General features: G+C 38.0%; 1 protein-coding gene across 2 annotated transcripts; it reads left to right on the top strand.

The window, feature by feature from the left end:
• The first annotated feature begins 240 nt into the window (after positions 1-240).
• LOC105266546 (protein Wnt-4) lies at positions 241-26556 on the top strand. Of its 2 annotated transcripts, none has more exons than XM_011304796.1 (7): positions 241-739; positions 22228-22405; positions 23158-23281; positions 23711-23868; positions 24565-24742; positions 24898-25129; positions 25365-26556. In XM_011304796.1, exons 1-7 carry the CDS (start codon positions 660-662, stop codon positions 25564-25566), a joined length of 1152 nt encoding a protein of 383 aa, XP_011303098.1. In that variant the 5' UTR covers positions 241-659; the 3' UTR covers positions 25567-26556. The 2 variants fall into 2 exon arrangements, with proteins under 2 accessions (XP_011303098.1, XP_011303099.1); XM_011304797.1 differs by having other exon boundaries at positions 241-736.
• The last annotated feature ends 79 nt before the right edge of the window (positions 26557-26635 follow it).

Raw genomic sequence — 26635 nt, forward strand, 5'->3', positions numbered from 1 at the left:
AAGAAAATTTGGAGTGACAGGTGCCCTCCCCCGGACTCATTGGTACCTCGATGACTGGAGTTATCGTTGAACAGTCATCGTCATCATCCTCTGGGCACTCAACCACCACGAGACCGGCCTCCCTCGCTCATCCAATCGTCGCCACCTGATTGGTTCAATTTGGCTCCGCCTTTTCCACCAAAGTCGAGAAGGCCTCGATGCCCTTTTCCTCGTGTCAAACCGCCACAGTACGTACGCGAACGCCGGAGAGGTATGGTCACTCCATCAGTGCAAAACCGCTTATCAAATTAAAAAAAAACCCCCATCGTACCAAATCAGTATAAAAATCAACCCCCAAACCGGATAATCAAAGTAAAACGAAAACACCATCCCCAGTTGATCAAAAGTTCAAGTGATAATCAAACCATAAAAAATGTAAACAGTGACAACGAAGTAAGTGCGGTAATTAATCAAGATTTAATTGCAATCATAAAAGAAAATCGAAAATCCCCAGTGAATATCGTGTGTGTGAAAAATGTACAGTTAAACCCCTCGTGCGTCATCGGTAATTCTCCATACGGGGGTGACAACTTTTTATCTACAAGGTGTTTCTCTCCCGCAGGCATCAAGTGTGATCAACAGTTCAATAAACCGTCGATACAACAATTAAGTAAATAAAGATGCTGTCTGTGACATCGAAACTAGTCGCTCTGATGATCCTCGTGATTGCGAGATACTACGGCGCAGAAGCTAATTGGTGGTAAGTACTCAACATACCTTTACTCCATTCAAATCATTCACAACAATTTCATAATTCCGTAATGACTGATCGAGGAGTCAAAACAATTGCTCAACATCACCCAATAACATCCCCCGTGACTCCCAAAAATCTTCGACCTTCCAACGTCCCCTGACCGCACAATTCGATCTCAACGATTTCGATTTTATTTCGATTATTGCGGAAATATCATCTGCAGGATTAATCCACCAAATCAATCAAAATATCATCTTGAAAATGCGAGAATCCTCAATTAATCTCTCCTGCATGAATGTCTATGCAGGAATTTGAGAGTTGATGTTTAATTGTTTTCTGGGGTAATGATGATATTGACGATTTTTCAAGATGCCCCCGGAAGTATTGAGAACAAAAGAAATTAGGTGGTGAAGGGGGGGAAAGGGGGGTGCAGTATGTAAGAAGTGCAGAGGAGATCGGCACACTCTCTCGAGCGGTCAAGCGATCGTTTGTGAAGATTTTATTACTGACAAACTGGTTCCCTTGGCCGATTAATCGTTCCTCCCCCCAACAGTATAAGTGCACTTACACATTCATGAATTCGCGTACATTTGTAATGGAGAAAATAGTATAGCCAGTCGAGTCTATCTTTCTTTAGGCTTCCAGTGTTTATGTGGTACGAAAGGAGTTTTGCACCGGTAGAGAGGGCAGAGGGACTCTTGATTTATGATGATTATTTTTATTTTTCTTTCTGGTTTTGCTAGGGGGGATTGAGGTGAGGGTTGAGGCTAATTGCAGATGAATGCAGTGGGTTTACGGCAGGTGATCCATTTTCCAAATTGGTGGCTTTTGAGATGTCTGTCGTGGTGTAACTTGTCACTTTTTTTTTCTTTATGATGATTGCCATGATTTCGATTTTTTTTTTCACGTGATTTCTGAAAAGTATTTAAGATTAATGGATAATTGATGGAATGTTTAATTGGAGTAATATTGAGGTTTCATGACGAAGTTCAATGACATTTCGTAATGGTCTGTTTGTCGACGTGAATGTCATTGAGTGGGATTCGTTGATTACATTCCGATACTGTGAATTATAGTCACAAGAGTGAATGTTCGATTTTAAAAATTGTACTGCAACCGGAGATTGAAAAATACCGATATAAAATATTCATGACACCAGTATATTTTACGAAAATTGATTCATTCCATTAGAATCCACCAATTCCACGATAATTTTCACGAGTCTCAATTCAGCAAACAGCGAATTAGTAAATTGTTTGCTAAATATCTTAAAAATAAATCGGTTTAGGGCGCTCCACGAGAGTTGACTTCCTGCAAAACCCTCGACAAAGTGAATAATTATTTTGGGCATTAGTTTGCCATGGGCTCCATCACAAATTTCTCATTATTTTTTTCAAAGAAAGCCCCGAAGAGTAAAGAAAACGTGAGTACATACACAAGAAAGGCACATAAGCCGTTAAAGAGAATAAATAAGAATAAACGATTGAACGTCGTAAAGATTCGCCCATGAGAGCGGTTATATCCGGCATTGCAAAACGACAAAGGGCGAATGGCAAATTCTTAACTATTGAGATGGGGACTCCCTTTGAAAAAAGCCCAGAGGTGAAGAAAAAGATTTCTCTTTATTTTTATATTCCTATACTGGGTGTATTCGCCTTCTGCCATATGTATACGCACGATCCGTCATAAAAAGTGAAAAAAAAAAAAAAGAAAAATAATCGTTGGGTTTAATAAAGGCACGTTTATTAAGCGTACAGAGAAAGAGGACAATGAGTAAGAGAGAAACGTTTATGACGGCGATTAAAAATTGCATTAACGCCCTTTTTACTCTTGTATGACCGGTAAGTCATTCGTGAGGGGTAATATTACCCCTCTTATGCGTTTTAAGATGCAGGAATGTGTGGCTTTATTCGGCAACTTGCGATTACTAAATAAAAGGGGGCGAAAATATCGTCCATTCTATTACGGTTTAGATGTGTTCTTAATTCTTTGTCCTACGGCTTCCTTTTTTAGTGCTTTGCTCGTAAAATTTATTTGGGCATCGGTTTATGGCACTTTTGTCCGGATCTTTCTTGATGGAAAACTATAAACGCCCAACAATTGTTCCGAACAATATATTTTTTTTATCCATACGTTTATTCACATTTTTCAACCGCATTGAATATTTTTTCACGAAATAATTGTCATCGTCAAACCGATTGCAGATCTTTGGAATTTTTTATATTATCAAAATACCGTGATAAATGTTTAATGAAAATTGTTGCGACGAATTGTCGTGTAAGGGGCTTTTTTTATTTAGCCAACGGTTTTTCAGTGAATTTCTTTATTTATTTTATTTAAATTGACTTTCGGGTACTTTCTTCGGAAAAACGGTGTTTTCCTCTCTCATTTATGGGGCCATTGCCATCCCAATATCGAAATAATACTCTTTGGTCACGGTGATTCTTCCCTCCCCCCTTTTCAAATCTTTTTTTTTCCCCCGGCGCACAGCCCGTTTATAACACATGTATCCTATGTATGTACATAATATATTAGGCCTATAAAAACTAACCCGTGGACGTATGTGTGGTCACGCCGCCTTGTACTGTCGTAAAAACGAGGAAAAAGAAGCGTTATATGAAATCGACGAAGGGGACTGTCTCTCCTATCGTTTTTGCCTCTCCATTTTCGTATTTACTTTTTTTTCCTTTGTCATTACTTAGATACATTTAGAATTTAGTCCCCCGAATCTCTCTCTCAGGAAAATAATCAATGAATCGTGATTGTATTTTACTGCGAGAATTCCATTGTCAACTTTTGACTACAAAGTCGTTGCAGTTGTCACGTAATTTTTAGGATTTATCCTGACGTTTGTCTGGAATCGAATGGAGTCAATGAACTCATTTCATTTCATTGTCAATCGAGTATTTTTTTTTTATTGATCGGATAGATCCTAAAAAAATTCAAACGAAATCAATTGATTGAGTAATTTACAACGAAATCTTTCTGACAATTAATTCTATCGCGAAATTCCGGCTTAATCCGGGAAAATCCGTAAAGATCATTGTTATTTTCACATCGAGACATTTCCATCATCTGCCTAGATTTGCGGTTTAAGCCCTAGTCCTTGCGCTTGAAAAATCTCCGACAAAGAAGGGCGGCAAGGCTTTTGGGCTGCAAACGGCTACCCGAGATATATTGTCATAACGACGACGTAGGAACTTGAAAAAAAAAAAGTTTAACGAAAAAAGAACAAGCAGGAAAACAAGAGGGGAGAAAAAAATCTATGTGAAAAGAAAGAAGGAATCCGGCCGAGTTGACTCTCGACTTTGGCTTCTCTCAATCTTTTTTCCTAAACCTTCTCATCTCTTTTCTCATTGCACTGGAGAAAAAAATTATTTTCAAGGATCTGTTATAATTATTTGAGAGATGTATCTATTCTTTCGAGAACTCTGAAGTTACTAGATTGATTATTATTTTCTCCCAAGTTTCCGATATTATCAATCCGATATTATTCCATAATTTCCTGTTCAACTAAATAAATTCAATTGAATTCATTTTAATATTGATAATTATTGGCAGAGTTAATTCAAGGTCACCTCAAATAAATTAATCAACGAGAAAAATAATTTCTTTTCTCGTCTTTGGCATTGGCTCTGGAGATGAGATGAGCCAGAGGATGCTGAAGGTGCCAAAGGCCCTTCATCCTCTCTTACCGTGTGTTGACGTATTTTCGAGTGGATTTCGTTCCCCACCCTTTTTCTCGGAGAAGTTTAGAATGAAATATCCTCCAATGGAATTGTATACAGTCTTTTGAGAGTGGCACGACAGGTAGCTACTTCTCTCTGAGACGAAAAACTGACCCTATAACAGTCCAAGCCCGTTTGGCCGGTTTTACTTTCTTCGTTCTTTCGACTTCCATCACTGCGAAACCGTGAAGGGCGAATTAGGTGGCTTAAGGTGTGTTGTCCCCCTCTAAATATATACTTTATTTTAGTCGATGGGCTTGGGGAAAATAAAGGGCATTCCTCGAGGGACAGGCGAAAAAATAGTGAGGATTTTCGTGAAAATGCGTTCATTTTACCGAGACGTGGGAAAATATTTCTGGATTTGTTTCATGAGGTCAGAGATCAGTGGAGGATTAGTATAATAATAATAATGAAAATAGATATTACTACTATATACTTTTTGTCGATAGGCTTGAGGTAAAAAGGGTCTTCTAGGGATAGTCAAAAAATATTGACAAAATCTGGGAAAATGGAGAGCTGTTATGAAAATATTTTTCCAAGTTTTCGGGAATTCGATTTTTCCTAGTTTGATTATTCAAGTGCGCATTCCTGTTTCGTTTATTTTTATCACTTTTTTATAGTCTTTGAGGATGAGATCAAGTGCGAATGGAGTGCGAATGAAGCGATTGGGATTAATCTTCCTTGATATTTTTTCGGCTCGTCTTTCTGGTTACAAAAGGATTTCTTTGTACTCCTGTTATCCATTGAAGGAATTGATTTCATCTCCACAATAATTCTCACGTGAAGCCACAATTCTGACTCTGATTTTCCATTTATTCATCTTTCCATTATTTCATTGAATTCGAAATGACCCTCAACAAATCCCAGATTTTTTTTACATTCTCACATTTACTCTCGAAACAAAGCAATTGTTAGTTCACTAAATAATGTTTGTCCTGATAATCTTTATCTTCACGTGAAGAAGATCCACAAAGTCATTCACCACCTCCAAACATCTCTTCACGTTGAAAGAAGATTCGAATAAATGGTTTTAAATAATTTAAACCCCGAAACATTCAATCGAAAATTCACGATGCTCGTCTGGAAGGTGAAAAATAAATGGAGAAACAATTTCTCAGCCTTTGAAGACGAGCGAAAGTGTTGATCTAGATTAATGAGATGACATTGACTATTGAAAGAATTTCATTAAAAGATCATTCCCATCTTTACTTTCAACATTGAAATGGAGGTCTTTGAAGAATCTCTGACTGGCTGAGTACAAATGCATGAGTCTTCTCTGTGGGCATCATTATGCCTTTTGTATATACCGCAATTGTATACAGTACTCCAGTCACACGATCGCGTGTGTAGATTGACGGCATATCCCAATGATTCTCAAAGTAATCTCAACGCAAATATTTATACTGCGATTTATCTCCAGTATAATTTCTTCATTCAACCGAGTCAATGTCCACTTGTTCTGTTTCCTCATAATTTATTCGATTTTTTTATTATTCAAAATACTCGACCTTGATTAAGAATTATTGACACTGTCATTCATACCACCAATACTATCAGCATTCATCCTCACATTTCGCTTTATTCTCGCAATGCCTCTTCTCAGCCCAAACATTACTGATTGATAATTCAAAATCGTAAAAATTAATTTTTCCATTCAATTGACATTTTTACATATTGGAGTATTTCAACGTACGTGGTATTAATTCATTGTAAAAAAATTGGAATCAATTAAAAATAATTTACAGAGAGTGATAATGAATAATAAAACAGTAAGGGGATTAAAATAAATGCTAAATGATTTTTATTGATTCATGATCTGGTATCATATCGGAGATTTTTTTTTGTACCTCAATCTACTCGAATTTCTACTATCGATTTTATTGTGGTGCAGGGAGAATTTCCCTGCCCTCAGTTTCTCATTGATATTTATTTGTTTCTACACACAGTTCCTTCTTTCGGCATAAGAAGAGGGGGGTAAAGAAAAATCGCGTGGACACGTACTGAAAACTATCTCCGACAAGCACACTTGTTGAACGCGTGGTTTATCTTTCGCCATAGATCACCCAAGGGTTGTCCGACCCCTCTCTCAACACAACTAGACGCGCACGTTTTACACACTCACACCATTAGAAAATATAAAAACATTGAATTTTCATTAATACCAAATTATTCCAGCCTGAACTCCCCAACGATCTCTATCGATCGATATCAAATTATAAATTCGTTTCTCTTCAATGTTCAAGTTCAGATGTCAAATTTGAATTCTTGCAATTGAACTCCAAAATTTCAACTCGATATTCAGTACTAGCAATCACATGTGTTTAATTATTAATTAATGACGTGTGTTGTTCTCGAAAAAAAACATATTTTTTATTGGGGAATTTTTATTTCGGTGCACATGAAGTTTTATTAAACCGTCCCTGGGAATTCGATCACCTTATGTTCTCCAACATTGATGGTTATTACAAGCGTAATGTCCAGAGGGCACTGAGAGGGTGTTGCACTAACTTGTTCGTTAATATTAAAGCAACACAGGGGACTACATCCCCAAGCTTTATGCTTGGAGGGGTGAACGAACGAGTTTTGAATTTAAATCGACATTTGTCGAGGTTAAAAAAAAAAAGAGGACAAAATAAAAAGTGAATGAGATCTAAAACAGTGGGCGTTTGGTTTGCAATTGCACCAGTTGCCCAGTGTCAGGGTAGAATTATATCCTGAAGAAAGGGAGATGCTGGTGGTTGCAGCAGCACGAAGGGTGACTGGGGGAGTTTTGGTTACTACAATCGTTTCGAAATAATTTAGGGGACAGTGGAATAATATCCATGGGTTTATATCCAGCGTTATACTGTATATGTTGTTTAACCAACACACATCTGCAACGCGAGTTATTTATGATGGATTAGCTCGTGCTTTTGAGCACCAGAAAACAGTTAATTTATGCACGAACCACCGGGTCGTGACACAACTCTTTTCACTAATACCACTGATTCTGATATTTCTTTTTTGTCATTCTTCTTTAAACTTCTCTGGGGAGATAAGATATATTGAATTTTTCTGAATATCAGTTGATAGTGCGTATGAATTGTGTGTCATATTTATTTCATTAAATACCTCTGGAAAATAGAGGAAAATAATTTTCTCTCAAGAACCACCATTTCCAAATCGAATTGCCACTCGGCAATAATTGAAAAAAAATTTGTTGTATGAAGTTGTAGGATAAATCCTGGGGTTTTATATTTTCTCATTTGAAACAAGAATTTCGTGAAGAATTATCCAAAGCTGTAACTGAAAGCCGGAAAATTATCATCTTCCCCTGGAGTGAATTAAATCTCAGAACAGCCAGTGTTTATTTCCAGTGATTCAGGGGCTCATCCCGTCTCTCTAATTCCAAAATCAACCACATCCGTAAACTTATTCTCTCAGTAGTCCCCACTGGGGAAAATCCATTAGGTTCTCTTCAGTAAAAATCTTTTATTTTCCACGAGCTTTTCCGATATGCCAAGAAATAGCTTTAGCCCCTCTGATACACACCTGGAACGAATCGCAGGAATTTTTCACGGCGAGTCGTTGCCACCAGGAATGAACATCATGGACCCCATACCTCTTCCCTCAATCCCTCACTATTTCCAACACCAATGGGGCATACGTCACGCTGCATTTCCTCAATCGCCCTTTCATCCACTTTTTCTCCCCCTTCTCCCATAATACGCTATAATTTTTCCACGGATCGGTGGAGCCAAGAAACAACCACCAAGGGTGCAACCAATAGCCTCGACTTTACGTAAATGGATCATCATTTTTTACCCAGTCAAGCTCACGAGTTCTAGCTTTCAAAAAATCAACTTTTCCTCATTTTCTCGTTCATGCTTGTACCCGGAGTGCATATAATAATCGTAGGGTCTAAATCCAAAGGGATAAGACTGATTGCGATGATTACTTATCAATTGATAATACGACTCTGGAATTTTCTCCAATTATCTCCTCCAATGATGTTTTCATAATGAATATTGAATGCCCCCATCGAGCAGAAATAAAATAGAAAATTGAGATTGAGTATAACTAGGCCACTCCTACGTGCTCTCGACGTTCCAATGGCCACAAGTCGCCTGGAAAAAAAATAAATAAAAGTACGTAGAAAAGTGGATAGCGAGGGGTAGGGGTAAGAGGTAGTAAAGCATCAGGGGTGAGTCAAGAGTGCGGCTAAAAAATGGGAAAACTCACTAACAAGCTTTCGGAGTCCTTCCCACTCCCTTCAAGCCTACACTTCTCATTTTTACATTTTTTCCTTCCCTCCTACTATTTTCCATTTTTATTTTTTATTTTTTCAAGTGCACGGTTCATGGGCCCAAAGTGCCACTCGAGGGGGTTCGAAACCACGCGCCAACGAAACGCCGGTATACGTGCGGTTATCATTGGCATCTCTCCCTTTTTTTTTACATTTTTTTTTTTTGCAAATAAAAAGCCGTAACCCACCTCCATCTTTCCTCCTCGTTTGCACTACTATCGTACCTTACTCGAGTGCCCTCTCATCTGCTCCACCCCCTGCCACATACACCCACCATGCGGATACCTCACTTGAAAAATAATCCCAACCCTTTTTTTTTTGTTCGGCACCGACCAATCACAAATCTCTATCCCAATTAAACCTTCACGCTGTGATACTAGAGCTGAATTATATCAGCTGGACGCATTTGCTTCAGTATTTTTCTCACATTCGTTCATTCAGTCATAAATCCACTGAAATAAATATATTAAATTAAAAAATATTTGGAACCTAATGAATAAAGTTAATGATTAATTCGTAATAAACATATGGGGAATTACGAGGGCTAAATGTCAAATTGAATCAATTTTTTTGAAACAACTAATTGAAATTTTCGAGTTCATTCAAATTAATTCGAATTTATCGGAAGATTGAATTAAATTAAATTAATCATTACGTTTACAAAATTTCGGGGATTCTTGCAGTGAATTATTATTTATAAAATATCTATTCGGATAATTTAACAATGACATTAGGTAATAGTTACGAAAAAAAATGTATTCAGCCCATTTCCCCCTCGCATGAATTGAATAATTGAAAATAAAATTCAATCACCCCCTCCCAATTACCCGCAATTACCTCCCCGATGTATCGAATGCCAACCTCTCTTTTTCATTTTGCGATCGAATTTCTATTGTAACATCAGCCGAGGGGTGCCCCTCATTAAAGAAAAAAAAAAAGAAGCAGAATGAGGGACAACAGAAGAGTCTTTCTAAAATGTACAAGACTCGCATCTGGAAAAGAGGGGAAGAGTTTTGTAATCGCTGGGATCTTCTTAATGAGCCCAGGGGGAGAGAAATGCGAGACACCAGCAGATTCCATTCGACATGGGGCGCAAAGAGACGAGAAAGGGTTGTACATACACTCCGACAAAACAGCGATTTGCTTACATATTTCTGTTTGCATCAACATCTGAATGTTGTACCAGTCGTACTACCTTCTATCATCACTACTGGGACACCAACAACCCAAATATCGTGTGCATACAGATGAGAAAGTAGAAACAAACTGCAAACAAGAAAACGCAGGGGTGAAAAAAAAGAGAACAAGAAAGAGAAAAAAAAAATGAGGAAAACCACAGATTGTACTGCTTGAATTTTACAAGAGTCTCATACTGGGTTTTCAAATTGCTTATTTTCTTCCGGTGTATTCAACGTGACTCACTCGTTCCATTTTCTTCACAATTCTGAATTCTTTCGATTCGTTTTTCTTTCCATTTCAATATAATACATTGAATATAAATAAATAGTCTCCATATGAAAGCCTCTAAAACGACTAGCAATATTTATAATAACAATAATACACGCAAATAATTAAAAGAATTATTTTTCAAAGCCAAAACCGTCAATTCCCACAATTATCGAAAGTAAAAATTAAAAAAATTCAGGATAAATAAAAAAAAATGATAAAATAGCCGGGGGGTTGTATTGCATAACTGAGGGGGGTAATAACACACATGCACACACAATAAAGAAAAAAAAAATGAGGGAGAGGAAACCGGAAACCCTCGATCCGCATTGGCCCGCATAAGCTCCGCCCTTAGCTAACTAACCCTCTTTGCTAATTACCGCGTATGTACCAGGGGCATAACCACTGCTAAAACATAGCTATTGTTGACGAGAGCAAGTGAGATGTACCTCGGAACAAGGCATGAGTACATAGGAGGGTAGTACCCCACAGGCGCATTGCTCCATTCTATTATTTCGCATCAGTCCATTTCTACTAGCGACGAAAATGCCCCTCAGCAATTGTGAGTGGCTTGGCTATTGCCATCGGCCATGTTAAACATACCTTCGGGCTATAATGTCATGCCGTTTTTCCCCTCGAAAATTTCCATTCAAACGGTTATAATTGTTACTGTGATTTTGATTAATCAATTATCGGTGCACACCCGGAGGCTATTGATTCATATTCATCAACTTCCCGTGAATTATTTCACGGTGTAATTATCCATGTGATTGCATTCGGTTGGTACACCTCATTCCACCTTTCTATCACAAAATTATTTAATTAATTGCATTATTTATCGGTTTTATCTATTTACGCGCATTATTAATCTCATTATTTCAATTCATTTTTTGGAAATTTCAGAAAAGATTGAAAATTACTTGAGCCCCGCAGAAATTCATAAAACCATTATATTTACCATATACATTATATTTTTCCACTTTTTATATTTTTGAAAACAATTTAAAATGAAAAAAAAAAAAATCATCAATTCACCAGATAAAAAAAATCATTCCACCATTTTAATAGAAAAATTTCACCACTCAAAACCAAATCGATAATCAATAACTCCCCATAAATAAATATCACCTCCACATGTCCACTTGCCGATAATTGATAATAGTAATAACGGTATCACCGGGTGCAATCAAATAAATGTTAGCTCGTATACCAAAGAGATAGTGGAAATGGAGACAAATTCATGTGTATCAGTTTCCCAGAAGGAAAGAGAGGAAAAATAAACTCGAGAGATTCGAGCAATCGACGGGCCTCATTAGATGGTAAAAAAAAAAATTGAGGGAGTCAAAGGGGATGAGGAAGAGGTGAGGGGGAGGGAATAAAACGAGAAATTGAGAGTCAGGCAACCCGACGCCCTTGTGCTCTCACATGATGCTGGTTACATATGTATGAAACTATCCCAGGATGGGATACGTGTGTAAGAAAATCGTCCGACAGTACGAGATAAGGAAAAAGATCTGGTGGTTTCAGTTGGTTTCAGCTCGGGATCAACAGAGGGGCCTCCAGTGTGTCGCAGATTACGCTGAGTGGATTCCATGGAATTGCATTTGCTGAAGAGAGAGCTGAACTGCACTTGCCGACTTCATTATATTTTTTAGACATTTATTTATTTTTTATTCGATTGGAAAGAATCAGGTTTAATTCGGTGGCTCAACTCGACTTATCTCAGTTTGAAGAGCATTCCTCAATTAAAGGAATTTGTATCGCAAGGTTCATTCTGTTGCAATGTCATCATTACACGTGGGGACCATTTCTCCATCAACATTTCCATTCCCATCGGTTTGATTTTTTTATTTATTTCTTGTTTTATTTAATCAGTTGTCATTTGTAGGTTCAGAGTGAGGGTCATGAGATTTTTTAAAGACTTGATCGATTTCATTTAAATAATTCCTACCTCAATTTAATTTTCCACTGATTTTCTGATTGACAGAGGAGTCAATCAGATGTTGAATTAAATATTTCGTATTGATGACTTTTGATAACGACGTGAAATATTTATTGAGTAATTAGAGAGTGCCGGGTTTATGAGAATTCCGTGGACATTTTTACGCGTGACTTTCTGAAGAATGTGTCAATATTCCTGGGGAAGCTGTGTCCATCACTCCGAGGTCTCCCGAGATAAGGAATTTTACGAGCTGAAAATTGACTGAAACCCGAAAGTTGTTAATAAAGGCTATCTCCTGAGAGTGGTGAGAAGAGACTGATGCTGATTCGTTGATGTGAGGTATTTTCAGAGGATCTCGATGAGGCTCTCTCCCTGGAGAATGCACTCTACAGCCTCTCACGGGCTGTTTCACATTTGAACGAGCATTTCATCGGACGCCACCGTCAATCATCCACGGATTGTTGAATCTTACCAACAGGAATCGACACCATCGGCTCTGATTAACTTGGCTGCACTCCAGACATGCTCTTTAAGAAAATCTCACGATAAAAAAATATATCTTTAAATTGCCTGATGCAAACAACTGGAGAACAACTGTAGAAGAAAGGCCAAAAAATCGCTCAATTCCACTGGAGCTGCAAACAAACACAGGCTATTGGCAAAAATGCTAATGAAAAATCGGAATGAATAAAAAGGAGCAGTCCTTGGAAAGGATTCCACCGGGTTTAGCATTTAAACTGGCGAAATAAGCGTCCCGGAGACGAGGTGAATAGAATGTGAGAATTTTTCCCCCCCAGATAAAAAGAATGTTAATCCCATCTCATTAAAAAAAATTGGCAAAATCCAGCAATTTGTACCCATCTCCTCGTAATCTCCATCCACATTTCTGAAAACACCGAGCCGCTCCCTCAAACTTATAGCAACTATTTCGGGAAATTATTCGTCTCCCAACTAACACAAACATTAGAAAGAGCCTAGGTATCCGGGACATGATTCCATAAACATGAAATCAATTTTTCTCCTTTTCTCCCACATCTTGATGTTGAGTTCTGGCTCGTTGGTAAGCGTCTACACGGGTAAATGGAATGTATTTATAAATCCAAGCTGAAACTTCCTCTCATTTAGAGACCACTCAGAGTCACTTTCCACTTACAAGTACATATCTCCAACCTCCCCCCCCTTCCCTCCTCACCGCCATTGAGAGTTTAATTAAAATTCTCGATAAATTAGCGTCACCGGGATATTGACAGACATTGACGAAGGGAAAAATTGTATTAAAAAATTGTGATGGGGGAAATAGTAATGCATTCGGTGTTACGGTCGCTGTTAGCACCGTTAAACTAGTCTTTACTGTTTTTCGCTTGAGCCTTTGATGGCGAGCCGACGCTTGCAAACGTTTCCCCAACCATCGCCCAATAAAACGCCTTGACCATTAAATCTTGGGGATCGGTTGTGTGCCCAGCCTCTGCCGACGCAACTTACGCAGACCTATAAGGCTCCTAAATGCGTATTAAATCCTTTTATAACCCAATACATACCGCCCTATTATTTTTACTATTTTTGTACAGCCAACGAGTGAATGGACGACGTATTGTCCACGTGGTTGGTCAATAGGCGACTTTGTTGCTGGTGATAACGGATAAAGATTCATGGGAATCGCCAGTCCCCTGGGGGAAAATTACACATGACATTTTTAATCTGCCACAATTCTCAATTTTTCATCTATTAAAAATTTTTATTCTCGAGATAAATAAGAAATTCAAGAAATGTTTTTAATTGAAATTCAATTCAATCTCATATAATTGGAAATTCGTAAAACTCTGGGACTGAAATTTTCAAAAATATTTCAAACCTCATCTGAATTAAAAATTTTTGTGAATAGAATTTTTATTTTCTTGGGAATCTAATTGTCTCGCATCATCTGCGTGTCTGATATCAATTATTGTGGGGATTAATTTAATTAATGATTACGTCAGTCATAGAAATTCTGAATTTTTATTAACAACTTGAATTTTAATTTTTATTATGGAAAATGAATGTTCAATTCGATTGAATTTCCGATGGGTCGAGAATTGACTATCAAATGTTTGCGTTGTGGGGTAATGAACAACTGTTTAAAAAGTTGGAAAAAATGTAAAATAAAGAGCGTTTGATGTTAGCCGCGGCGGAGCGAGAATTTTCGTTGAGGCGCCAAATCCTCGACCGGATGTCACCATTGACAAGATCAAAGAGCCCTCAGGATGCCACCCTTTTAGCCTTCCTTGCAATAATCATCTCCGGAAACAGCCAGACAAGAAATCCCACTCATTTTCAGCCTAAAAATCTCCCCACCACAACCCGAATCGAATTAATTTCGTTAATAATAATCAATCGGTATTTTCCTACGCTCCACAATAAAGAGATATAATTTTTCTCATAAAGAGGTAAAACCCAGACTCGAGTGGTGGGAGGTAAACAGAGATAATTGGGGGGAAAGAATATTCTGGTAAATTGAGCAGTTTCCATCGAGATGAAATCACCCAAGTTTTCCTCCTCAGGGCTAAGTAGACTCGGAGACAGGGAAAATACATGAACAAAAAAGTTAATCAGACTTTCTTATTGAAGTTGGGAAAAAGAGACTCAATGACCCGTGTTACCAGTCCTTCGGGCCTCCTCTTCATACGTTCCATCTGTTCCCGAGTACTAAAAAAATTGAAGAAAAAAAACAAACCGCCGCAGTAAATGCAAAATTATGTTCATAATTTATTGCTAATTATTTTTCGACTCCTTTTTTTATCGGAGTGATGTGAAATGATAGTCTGCGAGTTTTTCGAGAGGTGTAACAATTCTCTTTAATTTAACAAAATTTCGTTGCAGTTGGGATAAAGTTGTTCGAGAAGAAGTTCTCGTTGAAATTTCGGGATTCAGTGATAATTAGACAATTGATATTTTTATTAAATATTAAATTAAACAACAATGCGGTCTTCGGGTAAAAATCATGTCTGGCACTTGGAAGACTGCTTTTCAAATTCTGCATACACCAATAATTTTTTTTCTAATAAATCGATCAGTAAAAAAAATGAATTGGGGAATAGGCGGTCTGATTTTTAACTCTTCAAAATTTATCACATCCATCATATTTTTCCCCGAAAAATTCCGTAACAATTCCGTAAAGTAATACAACCCCAAGCATCCGCCTAATTTCCGAAAAAAAAAAATCCGTCATTTCCGCTGATGCCATCTCCCCATACATAGCGTAAAATAGCGCGATTAAACCCAAGTACAAGTTCTAAAAATAATTCCACAGTAAGCATGATACTTGTGGCAGTTTAGCACGATTAATCCCCACAAGTGTAATCGAAGACGTGATTTAGCGAGTGAGATATTTCCACGAAATGGTTGAGAAGAGTCCAAACATGTGAGTGTCATTTTCAACTTGTCCTCAGGAGCAAGACTGACATCACCAGAGTGTCAAATGCGCGTGGCGTGTTTAATTTATTGCCAAGGCAACTGTCCAGTTTCTCCCACGGCTGATAGATAAAAAAAAAAGAATAGGCAAAGTACACGGGGAATAAAAAACAAAATGAAAGAACGGTGTGACCTGTCGTCTTAGTGGCAGCCGTTAATTTTCCAGCCACGCTTCTGTCACACATCTTTGGGGTGTCTTTGATCGCACTAGTATGCTAATTGCCCATTCAGCGCCCACGCTACACTACCCATTACGTTTTCTCTCCTTCCGACTGAGAGAAATCAGAAAAAAAAATTGCTAATAAAATTATGACAACAAACCGTGGTTTGTTTAATGTCTACCATCTCGTGTAAAACGTCACTGGCTTTTCATATTTACCTCTTCCCGTCAGGCGAATTAAATTTAGATATGGAAAACCTGTATTCATCAGTTACAACTCATTCATTAAATGGGGAGATCCGTATTTTCTTTGGCTTTGAAGTACTCCGGCTTTTTTTTTATAAAATTCCTTCACACCTCGAGGGGAATATTTACCAAAATTTACTCTGACTAATTTGAGAAAGAATGACATACGACGCTCTTTGAATATTTCGCGACAAATTGTCAGTTTTTAGTTTTCAATTCCAGTTTTTTTCTCACGGGAGACGTTTGGATGGCAATAATTATATGCGTTGTGTTATATATGTGTATTTCACATATGTACCGTTTTTCGTGGAGGTATATAGACTACCAAACAGTAGCTGTTGATTGTAATGCCAGCGGGCAACATCCATATTCCCCTTTAATGGCCCTTCACCGATATCGAAACATACAAGTCAGTTGTTGATGGTCGAGTCAGTGGTAGTTATTTGTATTCCATCCTGGGCCCACCCTGCAGTCGGATAAAAATCAAATTAATTGACAAATTCATTATGAAACACGTGAGTACACAGCGTGGGAAATGCCTCGAGTTCCTCCGCGAGTAAAACCTTCTCTGAAGAGAAAAAAAAAACTATATACCATACACATTTTTGATGTCAGTTATATATGTTGTGTGATCACGAAGGTTTTTCAACACCAATGGGCTGCGCAGGGCCATTAGAAGATTGCCCACTTTGATTATCCAAAGATAATAATTCCAAGTGACTCAAGACACTCGAAAATTACCCTCAAATTGCCTTCCACGAGGTGAAGATACCTTTCTTCATTATGGCCTTTTTTACTCCGCATTTTTAGACCCTCATTGGCTGGGGGAACTGGTGGCATCGATTATTTCTCAGAATCCTTTCCCCTGAAACTATTAAAAAATTGTAGGGTTGGCTTCTGATCGATGGTTGCTACACCTGGACTCCCTGTTTATTTTCACGTTAGTTCTCCAGAACATCTGGAGTGCCGGACAATTTATCAGTGAATTATCCAACAATTGTCGATTAAATTAATTCTCCCTCAGTCATTTCGAGTAATGGATAAAAGGGAATAGTACAGGAACATGTAAATTTGTCGTTTACTTCAAAGAGTCGAAAATCAATATCAATTTTAAGACCTCATAAACGGTTTCTTCGAGTTGACAGTGAGACTCATCCCTTTATCCCTCTTTGCCAATGCCAAATATTACCAGATGCCCGAATGTACCCCAAACGCAATAATAAACGACTATGGAAGTGAGTGCACATATCGTTGTAGGTTCTGCTGTTGGTTCAGCCTTTCACAGATACAAACATAAAGTGAAAAAAAAAAAGAGGAAAGGGTACACATACTGGGGGTTAAGTATCGTTGGGGCGTGAAAACGGGTGAGGAATAGCTCGAGGTGTAATACCCAATCCTCCTCTCAGGCAACTCGAGTGGTCATACACGTACACAATTTGCATACATATCTGGCTTGTGTATTATTTGCATTTTAGTCATCTCTCAACTATGCTGAGGCTCTTCGGTTATTGTCGTTGTCGTGTTAAAACCGATTAGCTGGGGGTTTCAATTATTATAGCATTTGAATTCATCACTACAGGGACACACTCCATTTTTCTTTGAAATAAATTTTATCGACTTTTTACGACACGCTATATAACTTATAATAATAATAATAATAATGGTAACTTATAATAAATGAATTTTGTGATTACAAGCAATTGCTTTCAGGGAGTGTTTTTGAAAATAAATAGATTCAAGTATTGAATTGAAAATCGAAAATTTTCGGCTGCATTAGTCGTGGAGTTTATTAATGGCAATTATTGCAATTGTTGGAATTATTGCGCGATCTCCTCGGGTGATTGAGTAAATGATAAATCAGTGAGAGGTTCGGGAATTATATTAAATAGTTAGTACATGGCTTCAGGTGCATTCCACGGGCTTCGGAATAGTGAATGAATCATGTGCATTCATTGACAGAATTCACTGAGCTATCGTATTTTGATGGGAAAAAATCATTTCCGTTGTATTTAGACTCCATTTGTTGACATTATTCCTTTTTGAGGTATGGTGTATTGACTCGTCGAGATAAACTGCCGAGGCACACTCTACTTGATATCCCCGGGGCCTCAGTACAAGGGATTAATCCGCACACAACTCATTCGAACAAATGTAAAGGGCAATCCCACGTGGGTCTAACATTACCTCTCAGTTTAATTACCATTTTTTATTTGTCACCAAATATCACGATCGCGTATTTCTAGAAAATTTTTTCGAAAAATCTATTTCCCTTCGAGAAAAAATCAAATTCTTTTTTTTTTCTTACTGACAGAGTGGAGAAAATTCCCGGAAATTTTCCGCGAATTTCGACTATTGGGAAATTAAAAAAAAATTTTCAATTACAAAAAATTTAAAAAAATTTAAATTGAGAAAAAATTTTTAATTGCGATTATTTCGCTTATCGTATTTCTAAATCATGTCCCATCATTTATCGACAGCTCGAACAATAATTCATGAAATTAATCCAAGGTAATTAATTAAAATTAAAAATTGATTACTTCGGCTATTGATTATTCGTGAATGAAAATAATTGCAAACAGAAAATTCTATGGAATTCTTTTTTATTTGACATTTCAGGTGTAATTTCCCAGCGTTTTCAGATAAATATTTTAGTAACGGAATAATAATTTGTCAGTTGAATTTATCGACACAGCAATTTCAATCCGTTTTTCCGTATTTGTACGTATGTGCAGTACCTCGACCTCCGCATTGGAGAGACCAGTCACGCGTGTCACGCTCTCGTGAAATGCCTGACGAGACATTACAAACTTGAGAAAATGATGAAAGTCTTGCGTAAATACTCATCCGAACCCCGACCAAAAAAATCCGCCTGAAAATTCCGACTGCACCACCTCACCAGCTAAATAATCATCACCCCCCACCACCCACTAATTATCAAACTAGCCAAAAAAAAAGACACCCCAATAAATAATAAAACGCAATGCATGTTCATGCAAATGAACTCCGAGAATGAGGAAATAATCAATAGCCATTACCACAAAACCATCGGTAGAAGGAGTCAATTTTTTATTAACTTAAATCAATCGCCATTGGCATAAATTATTCTTGTTTCATCTCGATGCAATAAACAAACGATAAAGACGTTAAACTGCCGACAGTCTGGGCTTAATCCGTAATAAAATGAAAAAGGAAAAAAAATGATGATTATGATGAGGGGGTGGACGGGGAGGAGAGAGAGAAGAGGGAGAAGAGGGAGAAGAGGGAGAAGAGGGAGAAGGAGGAAGAGGATGGGAAAATATTTTTTCACCACTTTATGCTACATTATATCGAGTCTGAAGGTACATGTATAACATGCGTGCAAGTCTCGGATGGAAGGTAGAAGGCATTAGCCAAGGTAATTCGATCTGTCGGTGGTTGGGTTGTTAGGGGGTAGGGGGATCGAAAAGTCAGCGAAGGAGAAATAAAATTCAGTGGACAGAAGGGCCCATCGTATGGACGATGGTCTTCTATATCCATTGGCTTGTACAAACGGGATATCCAGCTGAGATTATAGCCAGTTAAGTGTCCTGGCCGAAGGGGGGGCTATTGCCGTGCATTTCTCGTGATTAGCTTCCTTTCCTTGGTAGCTATACTTTTCAAACGCATTACATTTCTCAAATCGATGATCGATATTAAGTGCAAGCCGAGGGTTTTAATCACTGAATTATTATCCCACTAATTACCGATTTACCAAATATTTTCTAATTGTGCAATATTTTTTTTATCAAGTCCGATGCGCTGTGATGTCATGTTACGATATATTTTTTAATTAATTGTTGGGATTGTTGGGATTGTTGGGATTGTTGGGATTGTTGAATGACAAATAATGTAAGATTGAATGTTACGCACCGCGGAGGAAATGAAAATTTCTCGAGGTTTAAATCAGTAAATAATGTTTTTCCCTTCACACGCTTCACTTGCCATTGTTATCCATTCAAGATGAACTCCATTATTCTCCAGAATTTTTTTTGAATGCTCATAATCCTCGGAGGTAAATGGGCCCTATCACTGTCGCATTAACAAAGCACGCGACTGACGTGGTTATGACGGCAACAGGATACCTCTGGTCTTCCACCCATGTTCACCCCCATCATCCTGGCATTGGAGAAGCCATGGTAGAAGCATCTCTCCAAATAATAATCATCGTTGTATACATGAATTATTTCCTCTTTATTATCCTTTTTCACAAATTTAATGAATAGAAATTCTCGGTGGATAGAATGCATCATCGAATCTGAATATGGATTTTTTTTTTCTCATCCACTTGGCGCTTTGTCGAGCTGTCTCCACCCACCCCTTGGGACCCAGACCTCATCCCTTTTTTTCTCTCTTTATATTTTTCTACTTTTTTATCCCCATTGCGGATCGATTATACTTTCATCGTTTCTACTCTATTAATTGGAACAAATCCCATTTTTAATTGATACACATGCATTCAGATACCAAAAAAATTGGTAGAAATAAACAATAAGATTATGAATAATCAATCGAATTGTGTAAAAAATGGGAAAATGAAAAAATCTCGGCAATAATTTTTGAATAAAATTACACCAAACAAAATTTATTGTTGGAAATCTTTTAAATAATTTGTCCTCTGGTCGAATTTGAATAATTTTGAGATTTCGGAGTTCTTGGAAATATTTTTATCTTCTTGAATGAAGTCGTCAAGTCGTCCCGGGGAATATCCAAGATGAGCATCCTGGAGGCTTATTGATTCCAATATAGCGTGATCCAGCGCTCTCAGACGGTACCCCTAAGAGCCAATATGTCAATAAACATTGAATTCCCACCGATACAATTCAAAACACCAATAACCCCATGCTCATACCAAGATTGAGTTCTGTACCAGTATTAAATCCACGGTATTATCGATCCCGGGTTTTGTTTATGGACGGAGTGCAGTAAAAAAGGATTTATAAAATATAGAGTGAAAGCTGCAGCATACGGAGACATAAAACTTCACTTTCACGTTTTAATGCGTTCGATTCCGCGCATTCGCCACTTTGTGACGAAAATGAAAACTCAATTGAAGAGATAAAAGCATGTCTTCACTGGAAATTGTTGTGCGCTCCTTGAAACTGTGGAGTACTCTTGAATCCCGGAAATGCACGGAAAAACGTGCAACTCGTCAGAATACGCGTTAAATCGTCTCGTGTGCACTCGTAGAGTCGTAAAACTTTCACGTCAAACAAACATGTGCTTTTTTTGGAATACTTTGTGTGTAGATAAATATACATGTTGCTTTTTGAAATTCCTGGGGGTAATTCAGGGGGATATCTTGAACAACAAGTAGTTGAAACTAATAAAATTATCGTTTATACTTCATTAAGAGGGGCTATAAGAATTCTTGGACACTGAAAAAATTTCATTCGCAACAGATAAATTCATTAATTGGAGTTGGCTCGTTTTTTTACGCGAGTGTAAAACGCCGAATCATTTTGACCAGACGGTGACGATCATAAGGTTTTTGTTGATTTAATCAAATGTTTTTAATTGACATTCTTGATTTTCAATAATTTTTTGTAATCCTCAATTCCTCAATTCCTCTGTGAAAGCGAATAAATCTCCGAACCTCAAGTCTTCCCGAATGACTCCACCAAAAACTCAAAATCCCTTTCATCTAACTCTGAAAGTCCCCCACAAAATCGGCCCCCAACACTTTCTCCCAAGAATCCCTCATCATCTTGATAATAATGTCACCACAAACTAATTTACGGTCGTCTAAAAAAATCCCTGGAAATTCCTCCACATTCCCTCCCCCCTCAAAAAAATAATTTCCAAAAAATCCGCGTTATTGTGCAGCAGTAACCGCCTCACGCGAGAAGAATTGATCAAAAGAAGCCACAAAAATTGATTATCAATTGAAATAAAATCCAGGAATTGCAAACCTCAGGATTTCTCCGTTTCCCATCTCCCCCAAAGTTCCTCTCATTTTTGGGTTAAAAGAGCCCGCGAACGATTTAGCAAAGAGATTCTCCTTCTCACCGACCTGTAATCTCGAGATCCAAGAGCCGCCTGCTCTAATTATACAGTTGCTTTTTGGCGCACTTGGCTCTCCCCTTCTAATTGGTTTTCCACCCTGATCCTCCCCCTCCCCCACATCCCCCGTGCCCTGGCATTACCCCCACAAAGAATGATTCCTAAATGGATCCTTAATCATCCGATATCATTCATTCACTCCTATCATTTGTTGGTGTTCAGGTATTTGGGCCTTGAGCCGGGTATAGCTGGGACCGATGGCGTACCAGGCGGTCCCGACGGTGGGCCAAAGATCGGTGCTGGTGTCATTGGTCCTGCCAGTGCCGAAAGGAACTGCAAGAGCTCACACTTGACTGTCAAACAGCAGGGGATATGTTCACGCTCGCCTTCGATTCTTCAGGTGAGTTGTGCTCAAGCGTATCTGATGAAAAAAGGTGAAGAAAAAGAAAATAAAATGAAATAAAAAGGTGGAGCCCTGGGCGTAACGGGCTGATGCAGTGCGGACGATCATTTATATCTGTAGTTTCCTCCTCTGATCTTTCGCACGAGCTTTTACATCAGTGAAAAATGGCGAAAAAAAAAAAAAATGATTAAAGAATGAATGAAAAAGAGGAAAAAAGCACCTAAATAAGACGAGAAGAATTTTAATCGTCGACGTTTAATATCGCTTTTAATTTATCGATCTTGAACATTCTCACAAATATTTTAAACATGTTATGGCCTCTCTCTCTTTTTTCTCTGGTCTTTTTTTTTTCTCTTATTTTATGTTCTCACGCCGAAAATTTTTTAAAGCCTGTTTGCCTAATGTAAAAACCTCGTTCGTGTCGTGAAAAGTGTGAAGGGTCTTTTGACCACCGTCCGACCGCCTTTTTTTTCACATATTTTCAGAGACTATATCTGTTTCTTGAAAAGAGAAGTTTCAATGAATATTCAGGGCTTGAAGTGGGTTAGAATATCTCTTGCGGTGAATTAACAGACTAAATAGGCTTTTAATTTTGAGGTGAACATGGGACTCAGCGGTCCAGGACTATAAAACCAGAGGAGCGGGTGTTACGCAATTGAATGGAAATATTGAAAAGAGATGGGAATAAGACAAGAGAGTAAATAAACTGTCTCTCTTCATTGGGTAATTTGTATTTCTGTCGTTTACAGGCAATAAGTGCTGGGGCTAGGCTTGCTATAGAGGAGTGCCAACACCAGTTCCGCTCTGCCAGATGGAACTGTTCAATTTCACCGGAAAATCCAGAGAATATATTTGGCGGTGTCATGCTAGTCAGTAAGTGGAAATCATTGACAATTCACGTAATCAAATAATTTCATTGCGAATTCATTTCGATCAATGATCGATTTGGTGTCAATCAAATGAGAGTTTTTTCACAGGTGCACAGGAGTGGTCCAGTTTTTTTTTCTCGCGTCTTGTTTAATTACGCAAGATATCTTTTCAATTTTATTAATATTGAAGATATCGAAAGCAAAATTTTTTTGTTAGATTCTCTCAGCCGATTTGAGTTTCCATCAATACGTAAAAATAATTGCCAAAATTAAACATTGGAAGATTGAAAAAAAAAAATGATAATTCAAGGGTTTCGTCGATTTGATAAGACCGATAACCCTTGATTATGGAGTGATTAGGGACTGTGATGTCCGTGTGTTTGTGGTATCGGTTGGATGGTGGATAAATAATAGAATGAATAAATTTGCACAGACAGTCGTGAAGCTGCTTTTGTGTACGCAATATCGGCAGCTGGTGTGGCTTACAGCGTAACCAGAGCGTGTTCCAGGGGCGAACTCACTGACTGCTCTTGTGACAATCGAGTGAGGACGCGTCATCCAAATAATTGGCAGTGGGGTGGTTGCAGTGAGGTAAGAGTCGTAAACCGTCCTTCAGTCCTGCCTTTAACTTTAAAAACCATAAAAGCCATAAATAATTTTCCAATTAATTGCTACGAAATGTGGCTGCACGTCCTCGCCGACAAATTCCAAAATTTATCAGTCAAAATCAATCGATGAATGAGATATTTCCTTTAATTATTATTGTCCACTGTTTTCTCGTTTTAAAATAATTGATCAATCGCTGGTATCAGACAATTTTCATCTTTGTTTGACTCTTATTCCATCGTTCCACATCAACAAGCTAAAAAGTCGTGTGTCAACGGTGAATGGATGCATTTCACGTGAGCAGGTGACCCCTTGTAGACATTGCCAAGCTTACAAGGGGGATTAACCCCTGCAGAAGCGACAGGGAAGGGGATGTATAAGCTTGTTAAGTTGCAACAACCCTCTCGGGTTCCGGGTACAATGTTTTGCGAGCCTCTCTGGTAGAACCCCCGAGATATTACAACGCATTGGTCTTGTCGCATGCTCACATTTGTAGATTGAAGCTATTTGTCTTCGACGTGAAGCTGAGGTATTTCTGACGTTTGTTTCCGGGAAAAGGGATAAAGCCAGATAACAATGTTTGCACTGTCCTAAAATACCCAACGCGGAATGGCACATCGGATTGCGTCGAGTGCTTGAGGATGACAATCCTCAGAACGTGACCTCGTTTGCTATTTCCAGGATATACATTTTGGGGAGAAACTCTCCAGGGAGTGGTCGGACAGTGCTGAGGAGCCCATGAAGGATGGGGTAGTTCAGGGACCTAAAGCCCTTGCTGGACAACTTATGAGGAAACATGACAGTGAGGCTGGGAGGAGGGCTGTACGCTCCAGGATGCAGCGAGTTTGCAAATGTCATGGTAATTATTTCAAAGTCATTGAAAAATTGCGAGCCACTGAATCTCGAATCGAATATACGAATTGGATTTCTTTTTTTTGCAATTAATTGAAAATTCAGGCGAATTATTTCCTGAGTTTATCAAATGTTCTGGGAATGCGTTAATTGAATTTTCAGGGATGAGTGGGTCGTGCAGTGTGAGAGTATGTTGGCGAAAATTGCCGCTTTTTAGAATGGCTGGCACAGCCCTGGCAGCCCTTCACGAGGGTGCGGCGATGGTACGGGTGGCACAGAAAGGCGGAAGACGACAGCCCAGACTCAGGCCGGCTCGGGCTGATCTCAAACGACCGAATAAAACCGATCTCGTGTATCTCGAAGATAGTCCTGATTACTGCGAGCGAAATCTCACGTATGTCACTTATCTTTATTTCCTTCATTCCTCATTACTTTTACGTACTTGGTAAACTTCTCCGCCATTAATTAAATATCTTTCCCATTTATGGGGAAATTACCGTAAAAAGGTTTAATGACTAGTTTTATTTAAGTTAAAGTTATTTGACGTGTTTGATAATTAATGAATTTAGATTTTTAGGATTGATGGGAGAATGGGGGAATAATAAAATAATTGTGGTGGTAAATTTCAGTTTAGGAATACCAGGCACCAGAGGTCGAATATGCAATCGAACCTCGATGGGTCTAGACGGGTGTCGACTGCTTTGCTGCGGTCGTGGTTACCAAACTCGAGTGCGCGATGTCACGGAAAAGTGTAAATGCAGATTTGTATGGTGCTGTAGGGTGCAGTGCGAATTATGTCGACACACGCGTGAGGAGCACGTCTGCAATTGAGTATTTATCCTCCTACCCCGAACCACCAGAGGAATTAAACTTAACTTAATCTAGAGATTAATCTTTCTCTTAAATCCGACTGCAAGATGAAAACGAGAAAATGGAGAAAAAAATACGAAAAAAAAAATGAAATAAACGAGAGAAACGAAAGAGTGAGAGGCAAAACGTCGCTGTGTAACGAGAGATATTTAATTAATTTCTAATTACCTAGATGGGAAAATTACGCTGATTACGTACGTACTTATGGGCGTGATTTTAATGTGTCAATGGTTGTCCTGTTTTTTTTTTATTTATCTGTGAAGTATCGGAGTTTGATAAGTGAAAAAGATAATATCAATTCTACCAATGAATGTACATAAACTCCTTTTTTATTACTTTTTACGGTTATAAAAAATAGTAAGCGTGTATATATTTATGGAGGGATTTTGTTCTGAAATGAGAATGAAATTCCTCGAATAGCCCTGTGTCCAAATAAATTAATTGAGTAAAAAATGTGTCTCATAGAAAGTGTTCTATGTGGTGACTATTCTCTTCTTTACGACGATAGACGATAGATCGTTAACAATAGATAGACATTAGTATTAAGAAATTTAGACTAGTGTTCAATTATTATTAAATGAAAAAAATACGACGATATACAAAGCGCAGTATTGACAAATTGTAATTTATTTTCCTCACGATAATATATATATTATAAATATTATATATAGCTTTAGCTTTTTCTAATGTGTCAAATACTTTCTTAGGTGGTAATACCAGTAATTTTTTCGACATAGCCATAGGCTGAAACCTGTATTTTTAGGTTTAATATATTTGTATATGTATGGCCACGTATATATTAAGTGTATTTATAAAAACATAAATGAAACAGCATTTGTCCATGTAACCATTGAGTATTTTTTTAAATTATATGTTTATTTGTGTTTTTTAATTTGTGGCGTTATATTTTTGCTGAGAATTATTCGATTACCTTTTTATATGATCATTACTACTCGCAGGATAAATCGTGGGAGGAGATTATTCTACTTCACTCGGATTTTCCGATAGTTGGAAGAAATTATAATTTATT

Source organism: Fopius arisanus, unplaced genomic scaffold, assembly GCF_000806365.1.
Source record: "Fopius arisanus strain USDA-PBARC FA_bdor unplaced genomic scaffold, ASM80636v1 scaffold00039, whole genome shotgun sequence".
Classification (NCBI taxonomy): domain Eukaryota; kingdom Metazoa; phylum Arthropoda; class Insecta; order Hymenoptera; family Braconidae; genus Fopius; species Fopius arisanus.

Excerpts from the sequence above, each read along its gene's own strand:
- LOC105266546 (XM_011304796.1), top strand. The coding sequence starts at position 660 with ATGCTGTCTGTGACATCGAAACTAGTCGCTCTGATGATCCTCGTGATT. Across the intron at positions 740-22,227 it reads GGCGCAGAAGCTAATTGGTG|GTATTTGGGCCTTGAGCCGG; the intron begins GTAAGTACTCAA and ends GTTGGTGTTCAG. Across the intron at positions 23,869-24,564 it reads AGTGGGGTGGTTGCAGTGAG|GATATACATTTTGGGGAGAA; the intron begins GTAAGAGTCGTA and ends TGCTATTTCCAG.